Raw genomic sequence first — 22,586 nt, 5'->3', positions numbered from 1 at the left:
AAAGTTGTACTACTTTCACTATACTGACATAGTCAAAGCCCTACAATCTCCTTGGTTTGGAAGAGCTTGAATGTACTTATAGCAGTATAATTTATTCTAGTATGAGAAGGGGAATAAACAATACCTGTATTATGCAGTGTAATTGTAGCTGTGTTGGGCCCAGGATATTAGAGAGACAAGGTGGATGAGGTAATATCTTTTATTAGACCAACTTCTGTTGGTGAGAGAGACAAGCTTTCAAGACACACAGAGCTCTTCTCCAGGTCAGCTCGAAAGCTTGTCTCACTCACCAACAGAAGTTGGTCCAATAAAAGATATTACCTCATCCACCTTGTCTCTACACCTATATAAGACACCTTTATACTGCTATAATTGTGTCCATACTATGGGTTGTAGCTAATTGATATAGCTACACCAGTACAAAAAAATGGTTGTAGAGCAGGTCTTAGTCTCCTGTTCAGAAAATTTCACTCATCCACTCAGGGAACAGAAGCAATATCATGAGTTACATGACCAGTAATACACTCTGAATAACCAATAGCAAATAGGTGAAATTAGCAGTTTGTGAACAGCCAATACGTTGAAAACTGCTCATCCAAATTATTCCTGGAGCCTTTTGCCCATAACAAATACATCATGAATCAATGCTGATTTCCACAGAACACCCCACAAGCAGAAAACCCAGGGCTAATTCCAGGTTATTTATTTGCATTGGCTATTTCATTTAGCACTAATGGTACATGTAGAGCCAGGTCCTCAGCTGATGTAAATCGAAATAGCTCCACTGAAGTCAATGCAGTGATGTCAATTTACGCCAGCTGAAGAGCTGCTCCAACATCTTCCCGTTAACGAGGGTCCTTGCTGTAAATTCAGCTCTTCACTTGACACAGCAGTATGATGAAGGCTGAGGGAACATTCTCAAGTGCTGTTGTCCAGCTGACCCTGGCAGAGAACAGGGGAGGCGACAGGAAAACATCCTTTATTCTGTGTCCTCTTTGATTGCTAATAAGCTGGATCCTTTGAAATATGTGATCAAGAATCATTTTCTATTATTGGCATCTGCTCAAGTCAAGGGAAGGGTGGAAAAATGTCCAGAGGTTTGTAGGAGTTGGGAATCAGAGATCACCCTATTAAAATGCAATAATGAAAACAGACACAAGTGGAAAGGGGAAGATGGTCTCACCACCCGGGGTCGATTCTGCCGAAGGAAGCTCTTCATATCTCCACCAGCCATGAGCTCCAGCAGAATGAAGCGAGGCAGTGTCTGAAGGCTCACACCAATGCACCGCACAATGTTCTGGTGACTGAACTTACTGTGAATCAACCACCACAGCAACATGGAAAGGAGAAGACAAAATCAAAGAGGGGATAAAACCTTTTACCCAACTCCCCCCTGAACTTTGGTGATTCAGATGAAATACAACCTGGTTCTGAAACACACTGTCAAAGCAAATCCTGACGTCAGCTAAATCAAAGCATGGTGCCCTCAGCCCAGCTCTACTTACAAGGAACCCAAAGAGATTCTGCTTGGCCTTGCCTTAATCGAACTTCTTCAGAAAGTGGGAGAAAACTGGCAAAAGCTACCAAATACAGCAGCACCTTCTCTCTGCCCACGCCTGCCGTGATTCTCTAATGCAGAGAAGATTCATGGATTTAACTGTGACGGGGTCATGGGAGAAAGGAAACGTGATATCTTAAAGTCCAAAATATTACAGCTATTTGAAATGAAATGTTATCATGTGGGGATTTGGTTTTTTTCATTGTTTGTTAAATAAATTTCTGTGTAGCTGGGGGATCTCAGTTCAGGGTGCAGTCTGCCAAAAACAGGGCCAGCTCGTGCCAATTGTAGCAATTGGTTTTGTAATTTTTTCTGTCCCCAAGGAACTGGGTTGAGACAATCAACTCATTTAACATTCGCTGCCAAACTATCATCAGAAGGTTGTGACTTTTGATCACTACCAACCTGGGTTAGATAGGAATTGAGGACTTTGGCAGGGGTGAAGGGACAGAGAGGGAAGACCCTACTACATAAATCAAAACATTATGAAATGATCTCGTGGGTTGCTTTTAAAAAACATGTATCAGCACTGCCGCCTCTTGCCTTGCCAATCAGAATTCCAACCGTCTGCGGGAGATGGACTGATGTCAATAGTTCAATCCCAGCAGCATGTCCTAGCTGTGAGATGAAGTCATCCACATACAAACACCTACAGGAATGCTTTTATTCCAAACATTCAAGAAGGGGCAGAGCCATAAAAATAAGTAACTCCCAGCAATACATTTCACGATGTCTTTCAGACACTTTTTTTTTTTGGTCTAAAAGCTTGCAAGAAATTATAATAGGTGTGGCTCTTTCTGGATTTTTCTGGTGATTGCTTTGCCAGGCAAGATCTGGGCAATGCCATGGTAAGTGAGAGCCACCTCCCAAGTAAAGCAGCTGAGTGCTGTGAAAGAGATTAGTTCTTCCAGATCATCTCCCTCTTTTCAAACTTCCTTTGTGAGCTTAATGTAGTCGCATAAACCCCAGGTTTGAAATATCTAGAGTGCATGGAATTACCAGGATGGCTCAGCCCTCTAGCTTTCCTAGGCAGATAAATTATACACCATCTAACTCACTATGAGAAGGTCTTTGAGATCCGGCCTTATAAATTATTGTCTGATCTACGCTGCACAGACATCAAAAGACAGATTGTGCCTGAGTAGCCCTGGCCCGCACTGAGGGAGGTGATGAGCTGCACAACACCTCCTAGAGCTCCCCAGCACACACTGGTTCCCTGTTCACGACTTCACCCCTCAAGAGTGTTCAGAGTGCTCCACTCTGCTGTCTGGTGCAGAGGAGGGGCAGAGACATGGGGCCTTTGGGGTGACTGGTGCTGCAGAAGGCATTTGGAGGGAGAAGTCCCTGTGGTTAGGGGAGCACAGGAGCTACAGTTGTGATTGGCTACTGCTTGAAGGGCATAAAGGGGAAGCTTCATGCACCATCTCCTTGTGCAGCCATTCATGCAAGAGCCATGTCTAGGGCTGTTCCTAAACACCCCGTAGCATTTTTAATAAGAGAAAGGTTTGCCCCAATGTCCTGGGCTGAAAAATCCCTCCTTGGCATGCAGCATGTTGTGTGCCGCCTGACTGCTGCTCTCCACCCCATTGGTGGCTGAATTTCAGTAGGGTTGCATGGCTATAGGGCCAAACCCTGTAGTTCACATATTACACAATTTTCCATTCAATCAAAGGGAGTTTCCTTACACAAGGACTGCAGGACGTGAGTCCTACATGGCCAAGGGCCCTGGGATTTCCTGAGATGAAAGGTACAATATACATGTAACACCATTAAAAGAATTTAGTGCTTATTTCCCAAACAACCACGGGAGAAGTTACTTTCAGCGTTGCTGAAATAACCAGTAAGGGTCTCATGTACAAGGTGGACACATGTCCATTAGAAACTGGGCTGTCACTAACTCATAGGCCGCCAAACAGCCACTGGCTGTAGCAATTTGTAGTTAATATCAAGCAGGGCTGGATTGGAACCAGTGACTTAAATGTGAAAGTCTTGCCATACTGTTATTAATCTCGTGAGTTAATTTCCTGGTTAGAAATGTACCTGATTATCAGAGCTTCCATCAGAAAATCCATCTCGTCCTGCTCAGAACAGATTTCTGGCAATGTCTGTTGAGAGGGAACGAAAAGGGAGAAGCACCCAGAAGAAACAAAGATATTTAAGCGAAGTATAAAAAAGCCAGTGAAGACACAATATGATTATGTGGTAGCTATGATATGAGTCTCTCTCTCTCATCTTCCAATCCCCTACTCATTGGGTCGTATACGACTCAAGAGGTGGGAAAGAAACGAGAGCCGACTGAACTACGCCAAGAATACTCTTGTGTGTGCATTTAACTACATGCAGTGCTTTTGTTTAGTTCATTTAAAATAGTGGTTCTTAACCTGCAGTGCATGCACCCCTTGGGGGTGCGAAATGCCCTTTCTGGGGGTGCGAGACATGCAAGATATTTTTAGAAGGTAAATAATCGAAAACACAAATTAAGCACAAACACATAAGTACAACTACTTTGTTTCATCAAACCTATGTATTTATTAACATTATACATTTTTTAACGATTATTATAATATACAAACAAAAATATATCTCTAGGTTTAAGGGGTGTGAGAACATATTCTTAAGGTTTAAGGGGTGTGAGAACATATTTTGATTTTTGATAAGAGGTGCGAGAACATATTTTGAGAACCAAAGGGGTGCTGGCTGCAGTAAAGGTTAAGAACCACTGATTTAAAACAATGTGTACTAATGGCATTGACAGATACAAACTGCAGGTGCAGGTCTGAGCAGGATGGAGTGGCCACCGCTGTAGAGGATGATATGGCTGCAGCTATCTGTGTGCAGACTGAGGGGACTGGCTGTCCGCTACTGACTGCAGGCTAGGCTGTGAGGGAGAACATGGCTACTGCCATTTGCAGTGTGGGCTTTGGAGGATGGGGTGGCATTTTGCTAAATGAAATAGACCATCCCTTGGGCCATCTACTACAATGGTGTGTGCACCATTTACAAAAGGAGTACGTTCGATGTCTTTTTTAAAGCTCTCTATTCTACATCCACCCGCTCTGTCAAAGCCCAATTCTGCAAAAGAAGGGACTGATGATACAGCCAGACCATGATGAACCCAGCTTCTGTGTGATGATTGCCCAATCTGGGCACCGTGAAGTGATTCGTGTACGCTCAGCCCATATGACCTTAAATAACACTCCCTCTCTCATCTACCATGTGGACATTGTATCATATTCCAGAAGGAAGTACAGCAGATTCTCAGCAGTTTCATTTGCTGGGGGCTATGTGAATACCTGGGAAGATTGCAGACAGGGCACTAACAGGGAGCAGTGCTTGCTCACTTACACAGAAGCTGGCCACAGTCTGGCCCTGGATCATTAAAACGGAAGCAATAAATAGCTTCTGAATGTACTTTTTCTCTATTTTACTTTTGCAAGTCACTCAGGACTAGACTAGACAGTTTCACTTGCAGTGTTTAGTCAGTTTCAGTTCTGGGTTCTCACACTCACTCAGGGTATGTCTATCCTGCAGTTAGACACCCACAGCTGGCCCATGCAAGCTGACTTGGGCTGGGACTGCTGGGTAGACATTTCAGCTCAAGCTGTAGTGTGAGTTCTGGGACCCTCTCATCTCACAGGGTCCTAGCACATGGGCTCCAGCCAGAGCCTGGACATCTACACTGCAATTAAACAGCCCCGCAGCCCAAGTCCCATTAGCCTGACTCAATTGGCACTAGCCAGCCATGGGTTTTTAATTGCAGCCTAGACATAGCCGTGTCTTTACAGCACCGTTAGCTCGAGTTATAACTCGAGTGGTAACCCTAACTCAACTCACATTCACATTCTGTTAGCTTTTTTGATACCGCTGCACATTGAACAAATGTTTTCAGAGAACTATCTACAGTGACTCCAAGATCTCTTTCTTGAGTGGTAACAGCTAATTTAGACCCCATCATTTTATATGGATAGTTCGGATACCAATGTGCATACTTTGCATTTATCAACATTGAATTTCATCTGCCATTTTGTTGCCTGGTCACTCAGTTTTGTGAGATCCTTTTGTAACTCTTCACTGTCTTGTGTTGGACTTCATTATCTTGAGTAATTTTGTTTCATTTGCAAATTTTGCCACCTCACAGTTTACCCATTTTTCTGGATCATTTATGAATATGTTGAAGAGCACTGGTCCCAGTATAGATTCCTGGGGGATACCACTATTTACTTCTCTCCATTCCAAAAATTGACCATTTATTTCTACCCTTTGTTTCCTGTCTTTCCAGTTATTGATCCGTGAGAGGATCTTCCCTCTGAGCCCATGACTGCTTACTTTGCTTAAGAGCCTTGGATGAAGGACCTTGTCAAAGGCTTTCTGAAAGTTTAAGTACACTATATCCACTGGCTCACGCTTGACCACATGTTTGTTGGACTGCCTCAAAGAATTCTAGTAGATTGGTGAGGCATGATTTCCCTTTAAAAAAGCCATGTTGACTCTTCTCCCAAAAGTCGTGTTCTTCTAGGTGTCTGATAATTCTGTTCTTTCCTATAGTTTCAACCAGTTTGCCCGGTACTGAAGTAGGCTTACCAGCCTGTAATTGCCAGGATCGCCTCTGGAGCCTTTTTTAAAAAGGAGGTGTCTGGAGTTTCAGTCACAAAGCCTGGAGTATCAGTAATGGCTGGAATTGCTGGAATAGTGTCTATGGGTACGTCTACACTTGAAGCTGTGAGTGTGATTCTCATCTCAAGGAGACATACCTGTGCTAGCTCTCATCAATCTAGCGTCTTAACAATAGAGTGCAGCTGTGGCAGTGTGAGCTGTGGGACAGGCTAGCCTCCCTGAGTACACACCTAGGGACTCTGAGGCCACCTACATAGGGCGCACTGCCACAACTGCACTCTATTTTAGCATGCTAGCTTGATGAGAGCTAGCACGGGTATGGTCTCCTCGACCTGGGAATCACACCCCCAGCTCCAAGTGTAGATGAACCCTAAAGGTGACTATTACTTTACTGAAAGGCTCTCATCAAACACCATAAGAGCGGGTCAAACTCTCTGCTGGTATCAAATAGCAGAGCTCCCTCACTTCAGTGGAGCTGCGCCGATTGACGCTAGCAGAGGATTTAGCACTTTGTTTTAATTTTAGCTAATATATTTTATATGGATGGGTGACAGATTCATACAGCCTCCTCTTAGATGTAGTAGGAGCTCTCTCCCTGGTATTGGCAGCAGAGGCTGAGGGACACACTCTTCTCTTCAGGTTCTGTCGTGTAGAGGCCTTTGACTCAATGGGCCCAATTATTCCATTTAAATTAACATAACAGTTCCCACCCCCATTAGACCATCAGGTATAGCCACTATAACATCATGCTGCAAACAAGAACTGTTTATTTGCAATCTGCTGCTATTGCTACCTAGCTTAAAAATCAAAACAATGGGAAGCTCATAACTCCCACGTGTGACATTAGCAGCATGTGTACCACTGTTAACCACGCAGTATGTGATAATTGTAACAATCCATTTCTATCTGGAACCTTTATATGGTAATATCACTCTCATGGGTATTCGCTACCGTACAGGAAAGATTAGGCCATTAGCTGTAAGTACTGACCTTGATAGCCACTTGAAGAGGGTTGGGATCCCCTGCGATTCCTACCACAGTCCCCTCATAAACCTCACCAAATGCACCATGCCCTAGGGCCCTGAAGGGAAGAGAAAAAGCAGGTATTACTGTGTCAAGTTCAGGAATAGTTTTGGACCTGTTCTCGTAACGAATCCAGGGCAAAGCAATCAGTCCCAGACATGGCCTAGTGTCAAAATGTCCAGAATCACCTCTGGACCCATTCTGGTGCTGTAGTGTTGGCCCTTCAGTGGTACTGAAAACACAGGTGTCTACTGCATGCTGACAAAGTAACCGCCTGAATCTATACTGGCACCAGCACCCTAGGATTTGGTGACAGATTTATCTGTATAAGAAGATTCGAGGAATGTCACTCGGTGCGTGACTCTGAAGCCTAGAAGGTCTATTGAGTCAGTGTGAAGTGATGGAAGTAGCTACAAGCATGGTTTAGGGGTCTCTGTTCAGAATATCACCAGGTTGAATCATCACTGAGATTCACAGTCCGTTACCATCCAATTTTTAAGTTCTCAGCCATTTTCACCCTTTTTACACGTGCCTCCATGAATTACACCTGGGCAACAGCATGGGCTTTCAGCTACTAGCAGTGATATTAAGGCTACAGTGAATCAGGGGGTCAGAGAGAGAAGGCTGTGGGCTGATATTTGAAAGCGGTGAAGTAGCAGAATAAATATAGGCAGTCAAATTTTGCCCATACTCCCTATGCCCTCTTAACTGATATCAGCTGGATTGCAGGGGTCATGAGAGTAGCCCAGGGTGGCTTTCCCTGTTCTGATGCAGAAAAGGAAATGTTGCTATGGACCTGGAAGGGATTTGTTGGGAGCCAGGCAGCCCCAGTAACCCAGGACATCCCAAAAGTGTAAGGGAGGGAACAGTACAGGGAATCTTCTTGCTTCTACCTGGAAGCCAGTCAGTCAATGGGACATGTGATTCATGAGTTTAAGTTAAACAGGGCCTAATTCTTACAAAGTGGTGTCTTGTAGAACACAAAAGTGAGGCATAGGTATTATAAGCAGCTGTCAAGAAAGCCACATTTAGGCTGTACCATGCTGGACTGTGAGCTTTCCACGGTTAGTCAGCCAGCTAGCCCTCAGTCTCTTGTTCTCCATGCTCCATGGCACATTTTATACATTCAAACCAAATAAATATGTGACCCTGCCACCTTTCCCAAAAGCTACAACTCCTCTCCTGAATCAAGGAGCAGGCCCAGCAGCAAGCCTTACCGAAGCAGGGAGATGTTTTTCCGGGGGATCTCCTTCAGCTCGCTCAGCGTGGCAGCCTTCCCTGCAAAGCAGTAGTTGGGGTTGTAATCTGTCATGATGGTGGAAGTGCGGATTTTGCTCAGTTTATATTCTGGGCTCTGCAGTCGTGCTCTGGCTCCTTCCAGCTGCTGCTTCTTACGGTGATAAACTGTGGGAGCACACCACAAAAGAACAGAGGGTGAAATGTCAACATGTGGGTAGAGCAGAGGAAACAATGCCAGCAGCACAGAACAATCAACAACACAAAGAGACCAAGTCAGCAGTTATGAATCCAAGTAATATTCTTAAATCCCCAGCATCAACCACATTCTTTCTCTTTGCAGCAACTTCTCCATCTTGAATGGGATACACGAGCATGGAGTATTGGCCATATGTAGTCCTGGACCCCAGATGGAGCCTGGGCTCCATCTCCCTTTCTCTGGAGCAACCTCTCCTGAACCAACAAGCAAGAGGACTTGCTGTAACTCAACCAAGACAACAAAGCAAGTGGCCAATCCAACTGAGACCATGCCATGCCCTTGAGTGAGTTCTATATTTAACCAGTGGTCATCCAGTCTATGGATTAGTGGCTGCTAATGGAGGCCTGCTTAGTGATCTAGTGGTCTTTCTAAGTGGTTTTCTCCCCAGAAGGAGCAAGGCCAGAGCAGTCCCTGCTCATGGGGCTACTATTGTGCCCAGCCCTTACATGGGGACAGGCAAGCGGTGATGTTTCTTGCTGGCTCCCCATGACTTGACTTACACAAGGGTAGAACACAATCTGGCCCCAATTATTAGCAGCAGCAGTAATAATGTGGTCCTCAGGCAGACTAGTCTTCCTCTGGCTTTGGCTGGTAGTCACCAGTCTCCTGGCTGGAGCCCCTCTCAATTCCCCATCAGTACCATGGTTAGCAGAATATAGCTTTAAGGTGGGCTCCCTTCTTTCAGTGGGGCCAACTCAGAGGCTGGTAAAAGCCAGGTTGGGGACAGTGGGTTTGAGCAGTGTTGCAATAATAATGAGAAAATAGACTATTCTGCCAAGCAACCCCGCTTTCAAGGCCTTTACAAAGAAACTTTCAGGGTTGAAGACAGGCGGGTCAACTGAGCAATTCCCGGTAAAGGGGGAAGGCTGACAGGCCTCTGCTCCATGGGACTTTGCCCTTCTCCTGTGGACCCCAAAAGTCATTGCATCATCGTAAAACCCAGAGCTCAGCATGTCAGTGGACACTTGGCCATCATTGCTGCACCAGCGGAGACTCCAACTGGAGACTCATGAGATCCTGCTTTGTCTCCCTTTCCCTTGTGTATTCCTTTTTGCCCTGCTATTTTTCCTCCTGACCTGTCTCTCTCGGCTTTCCATTTGATCCTGAGGTCAACTGTACCACGCAGTATCAGTACAATGAGACAAGATGGTCCAACCAGCTCTGCCCAGCCTGAGAGAGACTGGTGAAGGAGAAGGGACCAGCCCAGCCTGATGTCCCAGACCAGAAGAGGAGCTTGAGCCCAGGGCAAATGGTGTTATGGCCAACCCACCAATCTAGAGCATCTGCCTGGGACTGACCTGTCACCCAGAATCCTGGCAGCATCAGCAAAAACTATATTTCTCCCACCTTTATTATCCTATCTCTTCTCCTCCTCAGGGCCATCTATTTGTCAAAAGCAGGACAGGCCACCACCCTTCCCATCTCGGAACAGCAACAGAACTAACCCTTTCCTCCCCATCAAGAAGGGTTGTCTAGTGAAATAAGAGAGACACCTTTAATAGATTTTGGTCCAGTCTGTTTTACAGAATCATTCAATTTCAAACTGCTTTATAACCTATTTTAGCTCTTTCTCTCATGTGTATCCTAACCAATAAATCTCCAAACTTTAGCATACATTTCTTAATCTGTTTGGCATGGAACGCAGCAAACCGAGGTCTCTATATAACAAATCTGACCCTTGCTTAACAGTTTAACATTGGACAGTGACAGGGTCATGGTAACATCGTTGACTCTTTGGGCACATATATTCCATATAGATTAATACAAGAGCAGGAATGAGTATACTAATACAAGCCAAAGATGTTCCTTACCGATGGATAGGCTGCCACAAGCCAGAGCCATTCCAAGCACTACAATCACAGTGACCACAGCTAGGAGGAGCGGAAGAGGAAGGTGTCTCTCTGGGATGGGGCTGTGAGGAACTGGCCAAAACAAAGACACATTAATCACCAGACAACCACAGCCCCATTAAATAATCTTTCCCGCCATGGTTCCCCTCTTCCAAAAAATAATATGATGATGGTGGTGAAGAACCATCATTTGCATGTTAAAGCAAATTCCATTAGGGCCCCAGGAGTCGTAAACACTCATAAATCACTGTTCAACCAATGTAATTATCTAAACACGAACAGCTTGAAACAAACATATCCCTTATTCTGTTCTTCAGGTTCCAGATAGATGGAAAACAGCACTGCCCACCAGCTGGAATTCCCCAATGGAAGCTCAATGTCAGAGTTGCAAGACAGTGTTAAAAAAAACAATGATGAATATCAGTCAAATGGGTATTAACTGGTGTGAAAAGAAGGGGCCAAATTCATCTTTAGTGTAACTCCATGTGATTCAGTCATTCTATTTGGTGGTGTTACACCAGAGATGTGTTTAACCCAAATGTTTACTGATAAATAAGGCTGCAAGTTTGCCATGGAGGTCATAGAAGTCATGGATTGCATGACTTTCCAGGACCTCCGTGACTTCTGCAGCGGCCAGTGTGGCTGGCCCAGGGGCTGCCCATGGATCCCAGCCAATGGAAGCTGTGGAGCCGGTGCTTGGGGCGCGGGCAGTGCGCGGAGCTAGGAGCTGAGGGAGGGACATCTCGCCACTTCCGGGGAACTGCAAGGAGCCGGGTAGGGAGTCTGCCTGCCCTGCCCCCCACCCCTCCCAAGCACCAGCAGGGATCCCAGGCCGCCTGCTGCTGCCAGCCCCCCTGCCCAGCACCTGCAGCATCCCCCTAGGCTACCCCCCCAAGCATCTGCAGTGCCCCCACGGCGCCCCCTGGGCCACCACCCCCAGCATCCGCAGCGCCCTCCAGGCCGCCCCCCCACAAGCACCCGCGGCACCCCCAAGACATCCCTCCCCCCCAATATGTAGTCAGGGGTATATAATACAAGTCATGGACAGGTTATGGGCTGTGAATTTTTGTTTACTGCCTGTGACCTGTCCATGACTTTTACTAAAAATACCCGTGACTAAAATGTAGCCTTACTGATAAAACAATCCCTTCTGAAAATGATCATTTGTCCTGGATCCCCACTGGGGAACTTTCAGCTGCAAAGTTCTCTCAGAATGCATTGTCTGCTTGTCAGATGAATTTACACTGCGCTCTGTTACAGAGGTCATGCTTTCAAGCCAAACAACATTGAATTTTTGAGGCTGTGGGGTGGTGCAACTCATCCTAGTGTGCAAGGAGATGGTGTCTGGAGTTTTCAGGCCTATCTACTCCCAACACTCTTCAGAATCCTGCATCTCCAGAGTGAAATATAGAAAGATGTCTTCCCCTTCTCCTCCAAAGATTTGTGCTTGCAGAAAGTGCGTGAGCCAGACAGCAAGCTGAACTTGAAATCTAGCTCTTCTGCTCTGTCCTCTAAGATGGGGGTTCTCAGTCTTTTTCTTTCTGAACCCCACCCCCAGCATGCTATAAAAACTCCGCGGCCCACTTTGTGTCACAACAACTGTTCTTCTGCATATCCAGTCGATTAAAAGCTGTATTAAATTGATCGTTATAGAGTTACACACAACACTTATATAATATATAAAAAGAAGGATAATGTAGGTACAAAAATTAAAAACTGAATATTATTTTTATTTTCCTTACTCAGTGTGAAACTTGTTGCTGGTGCTGACCCACATGCTGGGTGGCTCGCTGAGGTGAGTCGGGGGGTGGAGGTGGCACACCCTGCAAGCCCCGCCACCCGGGGCTGAAGCCCAGTTTATTTTGGGAGACCCCCAGAAACCTGCTTGCAGCCCCCCAGGGGGCTGTGGCTCCCCAGTTGAGAACTGCTGCTCTAAGACTTTACAATGAAGGAACATTGTCTAGTAGTTAGAGTAGAAGAATGGCAGTCAGAAGATCTTTGCCGCAGAGCTGGAAATGGACCAAACGTCTTAACCTCTCTGGGTCAGACTTCCAAAAATATTTAGGCACCTAAAGATGCAGATAGGCACCTGGTGAGATTTTCAAAAGTGCCCACCCACTAACCAGGTCAGACACCTAACTTTCACTGATTTGAATAGAATTTAGTCCCCTAACTTGCTTAGGTACTTTTGAAAATCTCACTAGATGCCTACCTATGTCTTAGTGCCTTTGAAAATCTGTCCCTCTGTCTCTGTTTGCCTGCTTGTAAAATGTAAATAATACCCAGCTCCCAGAGATGCTGGGAGGATTAACTTGTTTAATGTTTGAAATATCTCTGATGGCAGGCAATAGAGAGGAACGATATCATTATTTATGAATCAAGTATCTTTACCTTGAGAAGCTGGAAGGAGGGGAGATGCAAAGAAGACAGAAGAAATTCTGTGAGTATAAAGCTCCACCTATTACCTATGCAGGTGACATTATCACTGGCCAGCACGGCTCCCATCTCACAAATACAGATCGGCAGATTGGTGTCAAGGTCCCGCTTGCAGTTGCCCGAGTGGCAGTGGCTGCAGTTCAGGTAGACCTGAATCTCCGCCTCCCCGTGACTCTCCATGGCTGAATGAGAAGGAGCCAGATGGAACAGAAGGGTTTAATTTATCTTCTCCCACGTTGTAAAGGTAGAAAGCAAATGCAGGAGGCTATAGTGCCAGTCTCCCTACTTAAGAAAACACACATCCCAACATAACACAGTACAGACATCACCCATTTGAGGAGCGCCAGGAGAAGTGAATGAGTACTGGCACTGAAATTCACCTCCCAAAAGCATGATCCCTTTGGATTAACCTTGAGGTGCGATGGGGAAGACGGATGGGGTAGGCCAGGACTGAATACATATAACTGTACCCGAAGATTGGTGTCACCTCTCAGCCTAGGAGAGAGAGTTGTAGGGGAAAAATCCTCAGCTAGTGTAAATTGTCATTGAAAGCAATGGAACTATGACAATTTACATTACCCGAGGATCTGCATCATAGAGTACATGTATGTGTGGAGGTTATAGAAAGGGACAGAAGGAAGGAGAGGCGAGACAGGAGGCAAAGGGGAGGCAGAGACGGTGGTGGGAAAATAGAAAAAGTTTGTTTTACCTGCCAGGGGATGCAGGAAGATCTCCCCAGCTGGATTCACAAAGGAAACACCATCCTGCCCATCAGCTGTGATATCATCAACATCTGATACATGCCCGCCTGGAAGAAAGAGAGGCGTCACCATGTGCAAGTGCTGAATAACAGCAAAGGTGCGGTGGCCACAAGATGCCGGGGTCCCCCCATTTGCATTGGTCTCTTGAAGTATGGAGTTCCACTGGGACTTGCTAGTGAGATAATGTGTTTATCTCTTGTCCTCAAAGAGGACAATGAAATCATTCATCCCAGACCTATCAGGGCTGGCAGAGCCCTTCAATCCAAAAGTATCTGTCTTGGTTCAACTTGGTGCAAATAGGTTAGTTTTTAACAGAACGAATCGTCATGAAATGCACCGTTCCCTCTAGACGGGTCAAAGGCAGGCTAAAGGATGGTTAAATATCCTTGCAGATAGAGAGCAGTGTTCCCAGTCCCTACAGTCTCCAATCCCCTAAATGACAGGACAAACAGACCTACCTTTGTAGCCTCCACCTCCCCCTCCAGATGTACAAGCTCCTCCTCCTCCACCAAAACCACCTGAGGTGGCCCACTGGAGTTTGGCTAGTGACTGGGGACAGGCCTGGCCTCCCTCTCCACCTTCCAGGAGGGACTTCCCCGTCTGAGGAAACAGGGTGGTGTCTTCCCAGCCACCACCTCCACCTGCAGAAAAAAGAGAGAGAAAATCAGGTGAGCAGGGTATGGGCAGAGTGGAGTGGGGGAAAGTGTGTGAAGGGAGAGAAAATATCCCTTATGAGTTGTCTAAGATGTACCTGCATTCAAGTTACGCCCTTTACCAAGGGAGTGAGGATGTCCATCAATGCAGCTTGCACAATAAAAACCCAGTTCAGGGTCTATATTATCTGTTGCTAAGCTAGCTGTGAAAAGCACTTGCTAACTACACGTACTGGTGTCCATCACTTTAAAAAGTGATGGGGCCATGCCCCCTGGCCCCGGCGCTCCTGACTCTTGCCACGGCATAAGCCTCCGGCATCATCAGTATTGACATGGATGGTCGTCATGCTGTGATCAGAGAAGTCTCTTTTGTCATAGCCAAAGAAACAGCTGGTCTTGACAGCCTCTGGGAGGGCATGGGAGTCAACAGCTCAGGTCTCACTGTATGAGCCACTCTCAGAGAGTGGCAAGCTGTACCATCAGAAATGGGCTGACCTTGTGGAAGAATCTTGGTGCCTGATCTTTGAGGAACCTGATGCTGACTTTTTTTGTATGTTTCTGAGACCTGGAATGCGCTGAAGCCCCAGTGATGGGGACCTCTGATGACTTTTATCTGCAGGCAAAGCTGGGGGAGCATTCCAGGAAGGAGACATGGAAGAGCTCCCCTTGGATGATTAAGGTGGTTCTGACACCAGTCTAAACGCTGCCTTGGTGTAATGAAGGCAGTCCTTTCTCGGCTTTTCTATCCTGGTCTTCAAGGTGCAACAAGTAGAGCACCTGTCTCTAACACGGCCCTCACCTAAGCACTTGAGACAGTGCAAATTACTGTTGCTGATAGAGATGGACTTCCAACAACCCGAGTAAGGTTGGAAACCAGGGACTTTGGCACAGGCTTCCCAGGTAGTAGACAATGCCTGAAGGCCTACTTGACTGTAAAAAATTGAACTAAAACAAAATTAAAAATGAAGAAAAAAACAAACAACAAATGACGAAAAAGAGTACCACCAGCTAAATAGCCAAGCAGCAATATGTTTGTTCACAGGGAACAAAGACTTGTTTCAAGACTGAGCTTGATACGTTTATGGAGGGGATGGCAGAATGAGTTTGTCTACAAAGTTATATGGCCCATCCACATCTGCCATTAGCAAATATCTCCAATTGCCAGAGATCAGACACTAGTTGGGGAGGGCTCTGAGTTACTACAGAGAATTCTTTCCCAGGTGTCTGGCTGGTGGGTCTTGCCCACATGCTCAGGGTCTAACTGATCACCATATTTGGGATCAGGAAAGAAATTTCCCCCAGGTCAGTTTGGCATAGACCCTTGGGCTTTTTTTGCTTTCCTCTGTGGCTTGGGGCATGGGTCACTTGCTGGTCTGCCCTAGAGTAAATTGTGAATTCTCTGTAACTTGTCAAGATTTGAGGACATCAGTAACTCAGCCAGAGGTTATGGGCCTATTTCTGGAGTGGGTGGCTGAGGTTTTGTGGCCTGTGATGAGCAGGAGGTTAGACTAGATAATCATGATGATCCCTCTGGCCGTAAAGTCTATGAGTTTATGAGTAAGACACTCTGACCACGACCATGGATGGTAAGAAGGAACTGGAGGAGAGGTGGGGTGGTTCTGCATTTTATACCCTTGTTGGGAGCACAAGGAGCTAGGAGATGGGTGGGGCCACCCCTATGGGTATTGCTAGGGAAAAGTGTCTGGCACCAGTGCACAGGACATGCACATATTTACAGTGTAATGGGCATATGCCAGCACTTGAAAAAGAACCATTCATGTCTCAGTGGGTTACTCCCACAGAAAAGTTTATATGAATCAAAAGGATTTGTGCTGCTTAATGTCTGCAGGTCAGTTTTGTTCTTCAGCCATCAAATCCAGACCTTGTATTGCTACAGGGCCTCACCTGCTGCCCCAGTTCTCCCATTGACTCCAGGGACTGCTGTGTTGTTCTCAAACCGCTCCAGGGGTACATCATCCAGGGAGCTGTCCTGATCCCTCAGGTATGCCTTTCCCCCTCCTCCTGCAGCGATGAGCAACGGTTCGAAAACCCCATCCTTCAGCTGCTTAAGGACAAATACAATTCAGTACACAGGACAGTTGAAAGGTGCAGCAGGCTCAAAACCATCAGATACCAGAAAACCCTTCAACCTCTCAGATATGAGAACCCACCTAATTCATTGCATCAATAAGCATAAAAGCAGCTCATACAATAGTGGCCATAGCCCAGAACAATGCTACAGATTGTTTCCTGACACCATTATTCAGGGCAGTCTGCCAACAGTGACAAGTATCTGAAGCAGGTCCAATTAAACACCAGTTGTTGAAGCTGGACCAGTCCCAGTGTTAAGCAGCAGACCCTGGTTTGATTTCCCATCCTGGTATTGTTGCTTGGGCTGACAGTACTGAGGAGGCAGTAACTAGCAGGTGATTGAAATGAGGGGGAATGAGGATAGGAGGAATTTGCATTTATGTAAAACATTCCCTCCCTTCCTTCAACTTCCTGAAACAGCTGATAGCATCATATCACATGATCACTAGTGAAAGCTAGATCTTCTGCTGGACACTGTCCAGAAGGGGATTGGAAAGAGGGAAGACTTACTCTAAAGATGAAGGTGGCTCCTCCACCCCCACCCCCTCCTCCAGCCCAGTCCTTCAGATCCTTTTTGAGTTTGTAATCTTCTTCAATGAGAGATGACTCCCCCAGGCAGATCTTCTGAGTCTGAACATTCCCCTGAAAGGAGACAACAGATGCAGTTAGAGATCGACACCGTCTAGTCTGCATGCACAGATCTGTACACGCAGTATATGTTCTTCTTGTGGAGGGACCACTAGCTTGGTAAGTGACCTCTCCCTTGGCCCCTGACAAGCTTCTCCTGAGCTGGGAACACGTCACATGTGCAAGTGACATAAGAAAGGCTCACAGCAGAACCAGAGAAAGGCAATGAGCCCATATTATTTTTATTATTAATAACAAATGCTAATACATTGCACCTCTAGAGCTCCTTACATTCCAGGATCTTAAAATGCTTTCTGATTACTAATTAAGTCTCAGAATACTGCTATTCGATAGGTCAGTGTTATTCGTACTCATTGTTCTGATGAGGAAATGCAAGAACAGAGAGATGAGGTGATTTGCACAAGGTTGAACAATGAGACAGTGGCAAGGCTGGGAACAGAACCCAGGAGTCCTAGCTCCCCATTCCCTGCACAAAGCACTAGACTACACAGAGAAAATACAGAAAATTTGTTTCTCAGCTTGGATTTTTTGGGGGACACTGAGCTACACACATCTTTGGAGTTTGTTCTTCCCTGTGTTTGCAGAGAATATTGGAGTCAATGGAAAGACCCCTATTGACTTTAATAAGCTTTGGATCCAGCCGTAAGATTGTAAGCACTTCAGGGCTGGGAGCACTTCTTACTATATCTGTCTAACACAATGGGGCCATGATCCCAACAGGGGCCTTGAGAAATGATCTCAAATCCTGGCAGGCCTGATAAAATCCCTACTGTGGAGAAATGCTGTTTGTGATCAGGAACATGCAGCCCAGACCTAGCAGCTGGCTGTGACTGCCCCGTTAAAGCAACTGAAAGGGGCAGGTTGTTTTTTTTTTTGAACACCGGGATTTTAAAGCAGAGTTTTATGCTTGTGCTTTTGGAAGACACTTTTCATTTCAGATTTCCTTGTATTTATTTTCAGAAGATTCTTTTTAGCTCAGCTCATTGGTTCCTCCCAATTCCCTTTCTGGGTTTTACTCACTTGAGTCTGGGCTTCCTGCCCTTCATCACCAATACAGCCAAACCCTAAACCCACTCACTGAGGGGTTCTGCAGCTGATCTGTAATGTGGTTCTGCCCAGTGACAAGTGTGTGTGTGTCCCTCACCCCTGGGCAGGCATCCTCCCCCTGCTGCCCCACCAAGATGTAGAGGAGCTCATCTTTCTCCAGCTGGAAGGTGGCCGAGATGAAGACCCCATGCGATCTCTTCTTGTGGTTCTTGGCTCCTTTCCCTCCGGCTGCTCCATATGCAGATATCCTGAAAAAGAAAGGAAGCAGTTAGAGAGACAGAAACCCTACACCCACAGCCCAAAGCGACTCAAGCCATGAGCTCCCCATGCCAATGCTTTGGCATGGTCACAACCCCAAAGTGACTTCATTCCTGACCTCCCTACAGCCAGTTCTCTAACACCATCAGAGCCCCAAAGTGAGTTCCCCCCAGACAGCACCGCTACAGTCCCACAGCCTCAAGGCCATTCCAGTCCTGAGCTCCTCACTGTCAGTGCTACATCACTCCTCCCAATAACTCCTCACTTACATTGTTCCTGAGCCATAACTCTCCACTGTGACTCCTGCTGGCTCTGAGGTACTCACATTTACCCTACACTCAGCCACTCCCAACAGATGTTGTTGCACTAAAGGGTATACAGGTGCTATGGTAAGTGGGAGTTGCTAGCTGACTGCCTCTCTGGTCCCCAGCATACACCGACACTCACAAGTATTGGTTTGTTGCTGGCACTCTCCACACTTGCACCCCTCGGAGTGGTCCCTCTTTCTCTACAGTCACTGAGATGTTGGTGTTGTAATAGGCACTGTCACACTGTGCTTGAGTTGGTCCTCGGGGGCCACTGGCACCACAGGTTGTGAACCACCAAAGAACATTAGGCACATTTCCTGTGACAAAAACAGTGAGAGTTGAGCCTAGAGATGTCAGCCTCCCTTTCATAGTCAGATACAATAACCACACAACCCCTCCACAATCACAGGGCAAATGACATTGAAATGCAGCAATTCTTCCTGTTGATACATGTTTCTGTAAATTCCTTGGTGACTAACCTAGGAGATTCATGAAAAAACAAATTTCACATCACACCCCATTCGGTGATGTTAATTTAGATACAAGACAACTATAAGCCAGTCCAAGCTTTAGCAACATCTGCCTTGTGCAGGGTTTTTAAACCATCACACACATTAATTCTGTCAAATCTATATATCAAAGTTTTTATTAACATAGTTATAACTACACACAAATACTGTGTAAAAAGAACATTAAGGTTGCAAAGTCAAGGACTCCGAAATTAGGAAATTCCTGAATTATTAAGGTTGCCTGTAAAACCTTAATTCAGCCCCCTTGTGCGTATGCATTATGATACAATCTTTACTTACCTGATCGCATACAGGTTTTTTCCCCATAGAACCCCTGCCTCATGCAGAGCACAGGATGAATGGTGCTCTTGGGGTGAATCAGAGCTGTATAGTGAAGGAGGCTGTAGGGGCCTTGATTAATTTGTTGTAGAAGTTGGAAGGTGTATAGTGAATGAGGAAGGGAATTGCAAGAAGAGAAAGGATGGCTGCATAGAATCATAGAACTGTAGGACTGGAAGGGATCTCACTAGTCCAGTCCCCTGCACTGAGACAGGACTAAGTATTATCTAAGCCCATCCCTGACAGGTGTTTGCCTAACCAGTTCTTAAAAACCTATAATAGAAGTTCCACAACTTCCCTAGCTAATTTGTTAGCTACCGTGCTTAACTACCCTGACAGTTAGGAAGTTTTTCCTAATGTCTAACCTAAATCTCCCTTGCTTCAATTTAAGCCATTACTCCCTGTCCTGTCCTCAGTGGATAAAGAGAAAAATGTATCACCTTCCTCTTTATAACAATTTTTCGTGTACTTGAAGACTTATGTCCCCCCTCAATCTTCTCCTCTTCAGGCTAAATAAACCCATTTTTTTTTCAATCTTTCATTGTAGATCATGTTTTCTAGATTTTTAATCATTTTTGTTGCTCTTTTCTGGACTTTTTCCAATTTGTCCACATCTTTCCTGAAGTGTGGTGCCCAGAACTGGACACAGTACTCCAGTTGAGGCTTATCAGTGCTGTGTAGAGCGGAAGAATTACTTCTCGTGTCTTGCTTACAACATTCCTGCTAGTACATCCGGGAATGATGTTTGCTTTTGGTGGTGACGAATTGTGTGTTCATTTTCTATGTGTCTGATTCAATAAACCTGGGGGTCTAATTTGCAGAAATGTTGAGCACTCACAGTTGCAACCCTTGTCAATGGGAACTGTACTTTCAACCTATGAAGTGCTATATAATCCTAAGTACTCTGAAAAATCAGATCCTAGTCATCTCAAATTTGGCACCTGAAATTAGTGGATATTTTTGACCTTAATCTCCCTATGCCTCAGCTCCCCATCTGTAAAATGGGGATAATAATTGCTCCTCACCTCACTGGGGTGTGGTAAAATTAAATTTATTGATGTTTATGAAGCACTCAGATACCATAGTGATGAACGCCACAGAAAAGTCCACGAGGAAATTAACAATTCTGTCTTCAACGCAAGGTTTGAATAATGTGCAGTAAATGTGGTTGTAGTCAATAAAACAAAATTATATAAGCAAGTCCATCTTGTGCACTGAATGAGGCAGGAGTCCTATGGAAAAAATAGTATGTGATCATGTAATAAAAGACTGTATCATAATTCATATGCACAAGGGGGCTGAATTAAGTTTTCATAGGCAACCTTAATTCTGACATTTCCTAACTTTTGAATCCTTGACTTTGAAATCTTAATGTTCTTTTAACATAGTTTTTGTGCATAACTATAACTATGTTAATAAAAACTTGATGTATATATGTGTGACAAAGTGAATGTATTTGATGATTTTAAAACCCTGCAGAAGGCAGATATTGATGAAACACTGACTGGCTTATAATTGTCTTGCTTCTAAACAAATATTACTAACATTATTGAATGGGGTGTGATATGACATTTGTTTGTTCATCAATCTCCTAGTTTAGTCACCAAGAAATCCACAGAAACATGTCTCAACAGGAATGATGGGGCAGTTCACACCCCTCAGAAGTATTATTCCAGGCTTTTGCAAACTCAAGCAAACAGCACTGCATTGGTTTGCACTTGATTCTTGCTTTCTGGATTTTCATTGCAACATTAAAGACTAAACCCCAAATTTTTATTAAGACGAAAGATTTGATTCTGAAGCATGATTCTGAGGTCATGGGTAGGCAACAGAATCACCAAATTATGAAACACAGGGGCCTTGTATATAAGATAGTGACTGTTTATGTCTGTTTAATTCCAAAGGGGACCAGAGAAGCAGAATATTGGGTGGCTAATAAAAAAATCTTATTCCAAGTAAAAAGTCTAATCCTGCTCCCACTGAAGTTATTTTGGACTTCAACTGGAACAGGACTGGGCTCAAAACCCGCTAATATTATTATTATTTTTTTTAAAGAGGAGCGTGATGCAATGTTTGCATTTGTTTGTGGATTCTTTGCAAGAACCCTTGGTATGGTCTAAGCACCATAGGAATTCTTGTATATACTATTTTTACAAGAAGGGCATGTTGTCTGTGTATTTTTATGGCTATACAGAAAATACCAAGTCATTCTGATGATTCCTTTGGGCTTAATAATACAAGATGCTGCTCATCTCCTGAAAGGTGCTGAGCTCCTTCAACTCCCATTGAAGTTGCTGGAAACTGGTTGTGTTCAGCACCTCAAAGAATGTGATCGGGATTTAATCAGGCCCTTTGTGTTTAACCATATGATTATTTAATCTCTATCTGGGTATGCATTGACTAGAAATGATGAGTCCACTAGTTAGATTAAAATAAGAGCTCATCCAGACTTTTTGGTGTTGCTTGTACTTCCATGCTCTGGTTGGTGTCAGAAAAATAACTTGAAAAAAACTCAACAATGGCCATTGTGGAATTTCTGGCCCAGTTTTCCAGATTCAGGAGTCTGGATAAAGCAATAAGGATGGGCTGTTGCAAGGATTACTTACCAGGGACTGGGATCTGGTATGGAAATATCTATCTGAGTGAGAGACAGAGCTCAAGTATGGGACCATCTGCCTGAGACACAAGGATCCACTAATTAACTATGGAATTTGTATCTGCAAGGCAGGAACTTGATCCAGGATGATCTATTGTACTCAGGAGTCAGGGCTTCAGTATCGAGCTATCTACCTGAAAGGGAGGGCTCCTCCAGTGGGTTCAACAGATTCTCATCCATGATACTGATTTCCCGTGGGTATTGGTGCTTTCCAGGAGAATGGCTTTGTCTTCTTCCTGTCACCGTGTGTGGGATGGATGAGAAAGAGATGGGGGCAAAAAAGAGAGAGACTTTCAACCAAACTGCAGATAAATATATCAGGCACAATCCTTTTATTTAA

The 22,586-nt window shown here is 45.1% G+C and overlaps 1 protein-coding gene across 2 annotated transcripts in view; it reads right to left on the bottom strand.

Moving 5' to 3' along the window:
- The window catches only part of LTK (leukocyte receptor tyrosine kinase), a 151,217-nt gene that overhangs the window by 26,024 nt on the left and 102,607 nt on the right, over window positions 1-22,586 (bottom strand). For both annotated transcript variants that reach the window (XM_054025414.1, XM_054025415.1), the window contains exons 11-23: window positions 22,381-22,482; window positions 18,882-19,059; window positions 18,274-18,424; window positions 16,992-17,123; window positions 16,296-16,452; window positions 14,196-14,378; window positions 13,686-13,784; window positions 13,006-13,158; window positions 10,502-10,612; window positions 8,413-8,599; window positions 7,163-7,253; window positions 3,599-3,663; window positions 1,184-1,313 (exon numbers count right to left, since the gene is read on the bottom strand). In XM_054025414.1, the coding sequence (XP_053881389.1) occupies window positions 1,184-1,313; window positions 3,599-3,663; window positions 7,163-7,253; window positions 8,413-8,599; window positions 10,502-10,612; window positions 13,006-13,158; window positions 13,686-13,784; window positions 14,196-14,378; window positions 16,296-16,452; window positions 16,992-17,123; window positions 18,274-18,424; window positions 18,882-19,059; window positions 22,381-22,482 (1,739 nt within the window). The remainder of the gene's footprint in view (window positions 1-1,183; window positions 1,314-3,598; window positions 3,664-7,162; window positions 7,254-8,412; window positions 8,600-10,501; window positions 10,613-13,005; window positions 13,159-13,685; window positions 13,785-14,195; window positions 14,379-16,295; window positions 16,453-16,991; window positions 17,124-18,273; window positions 18,425-18,881; window positions 19,060-22,380; window positions 22,483-22,586) is intronic.

Source organism: Malaclemys terrapin, chromosome 4, assembly GCF_027887155.1.
Source record: "Malaclemys terrapin pileata isolate rMalTer1 chromosome 4, rMalTer1.hap1, whole genome shotgun sequence".
In the NCBI taxonomy this organism is placed as follows: domain Eukaryota; kingdom Metazoa; phylum Chordata; order Testudines; family Emydidae; genus Malaclemys; species Malaclemys terrapin.
This window is presented reverse-complemented; position numbering and strand designations above follow the sequence as displayed.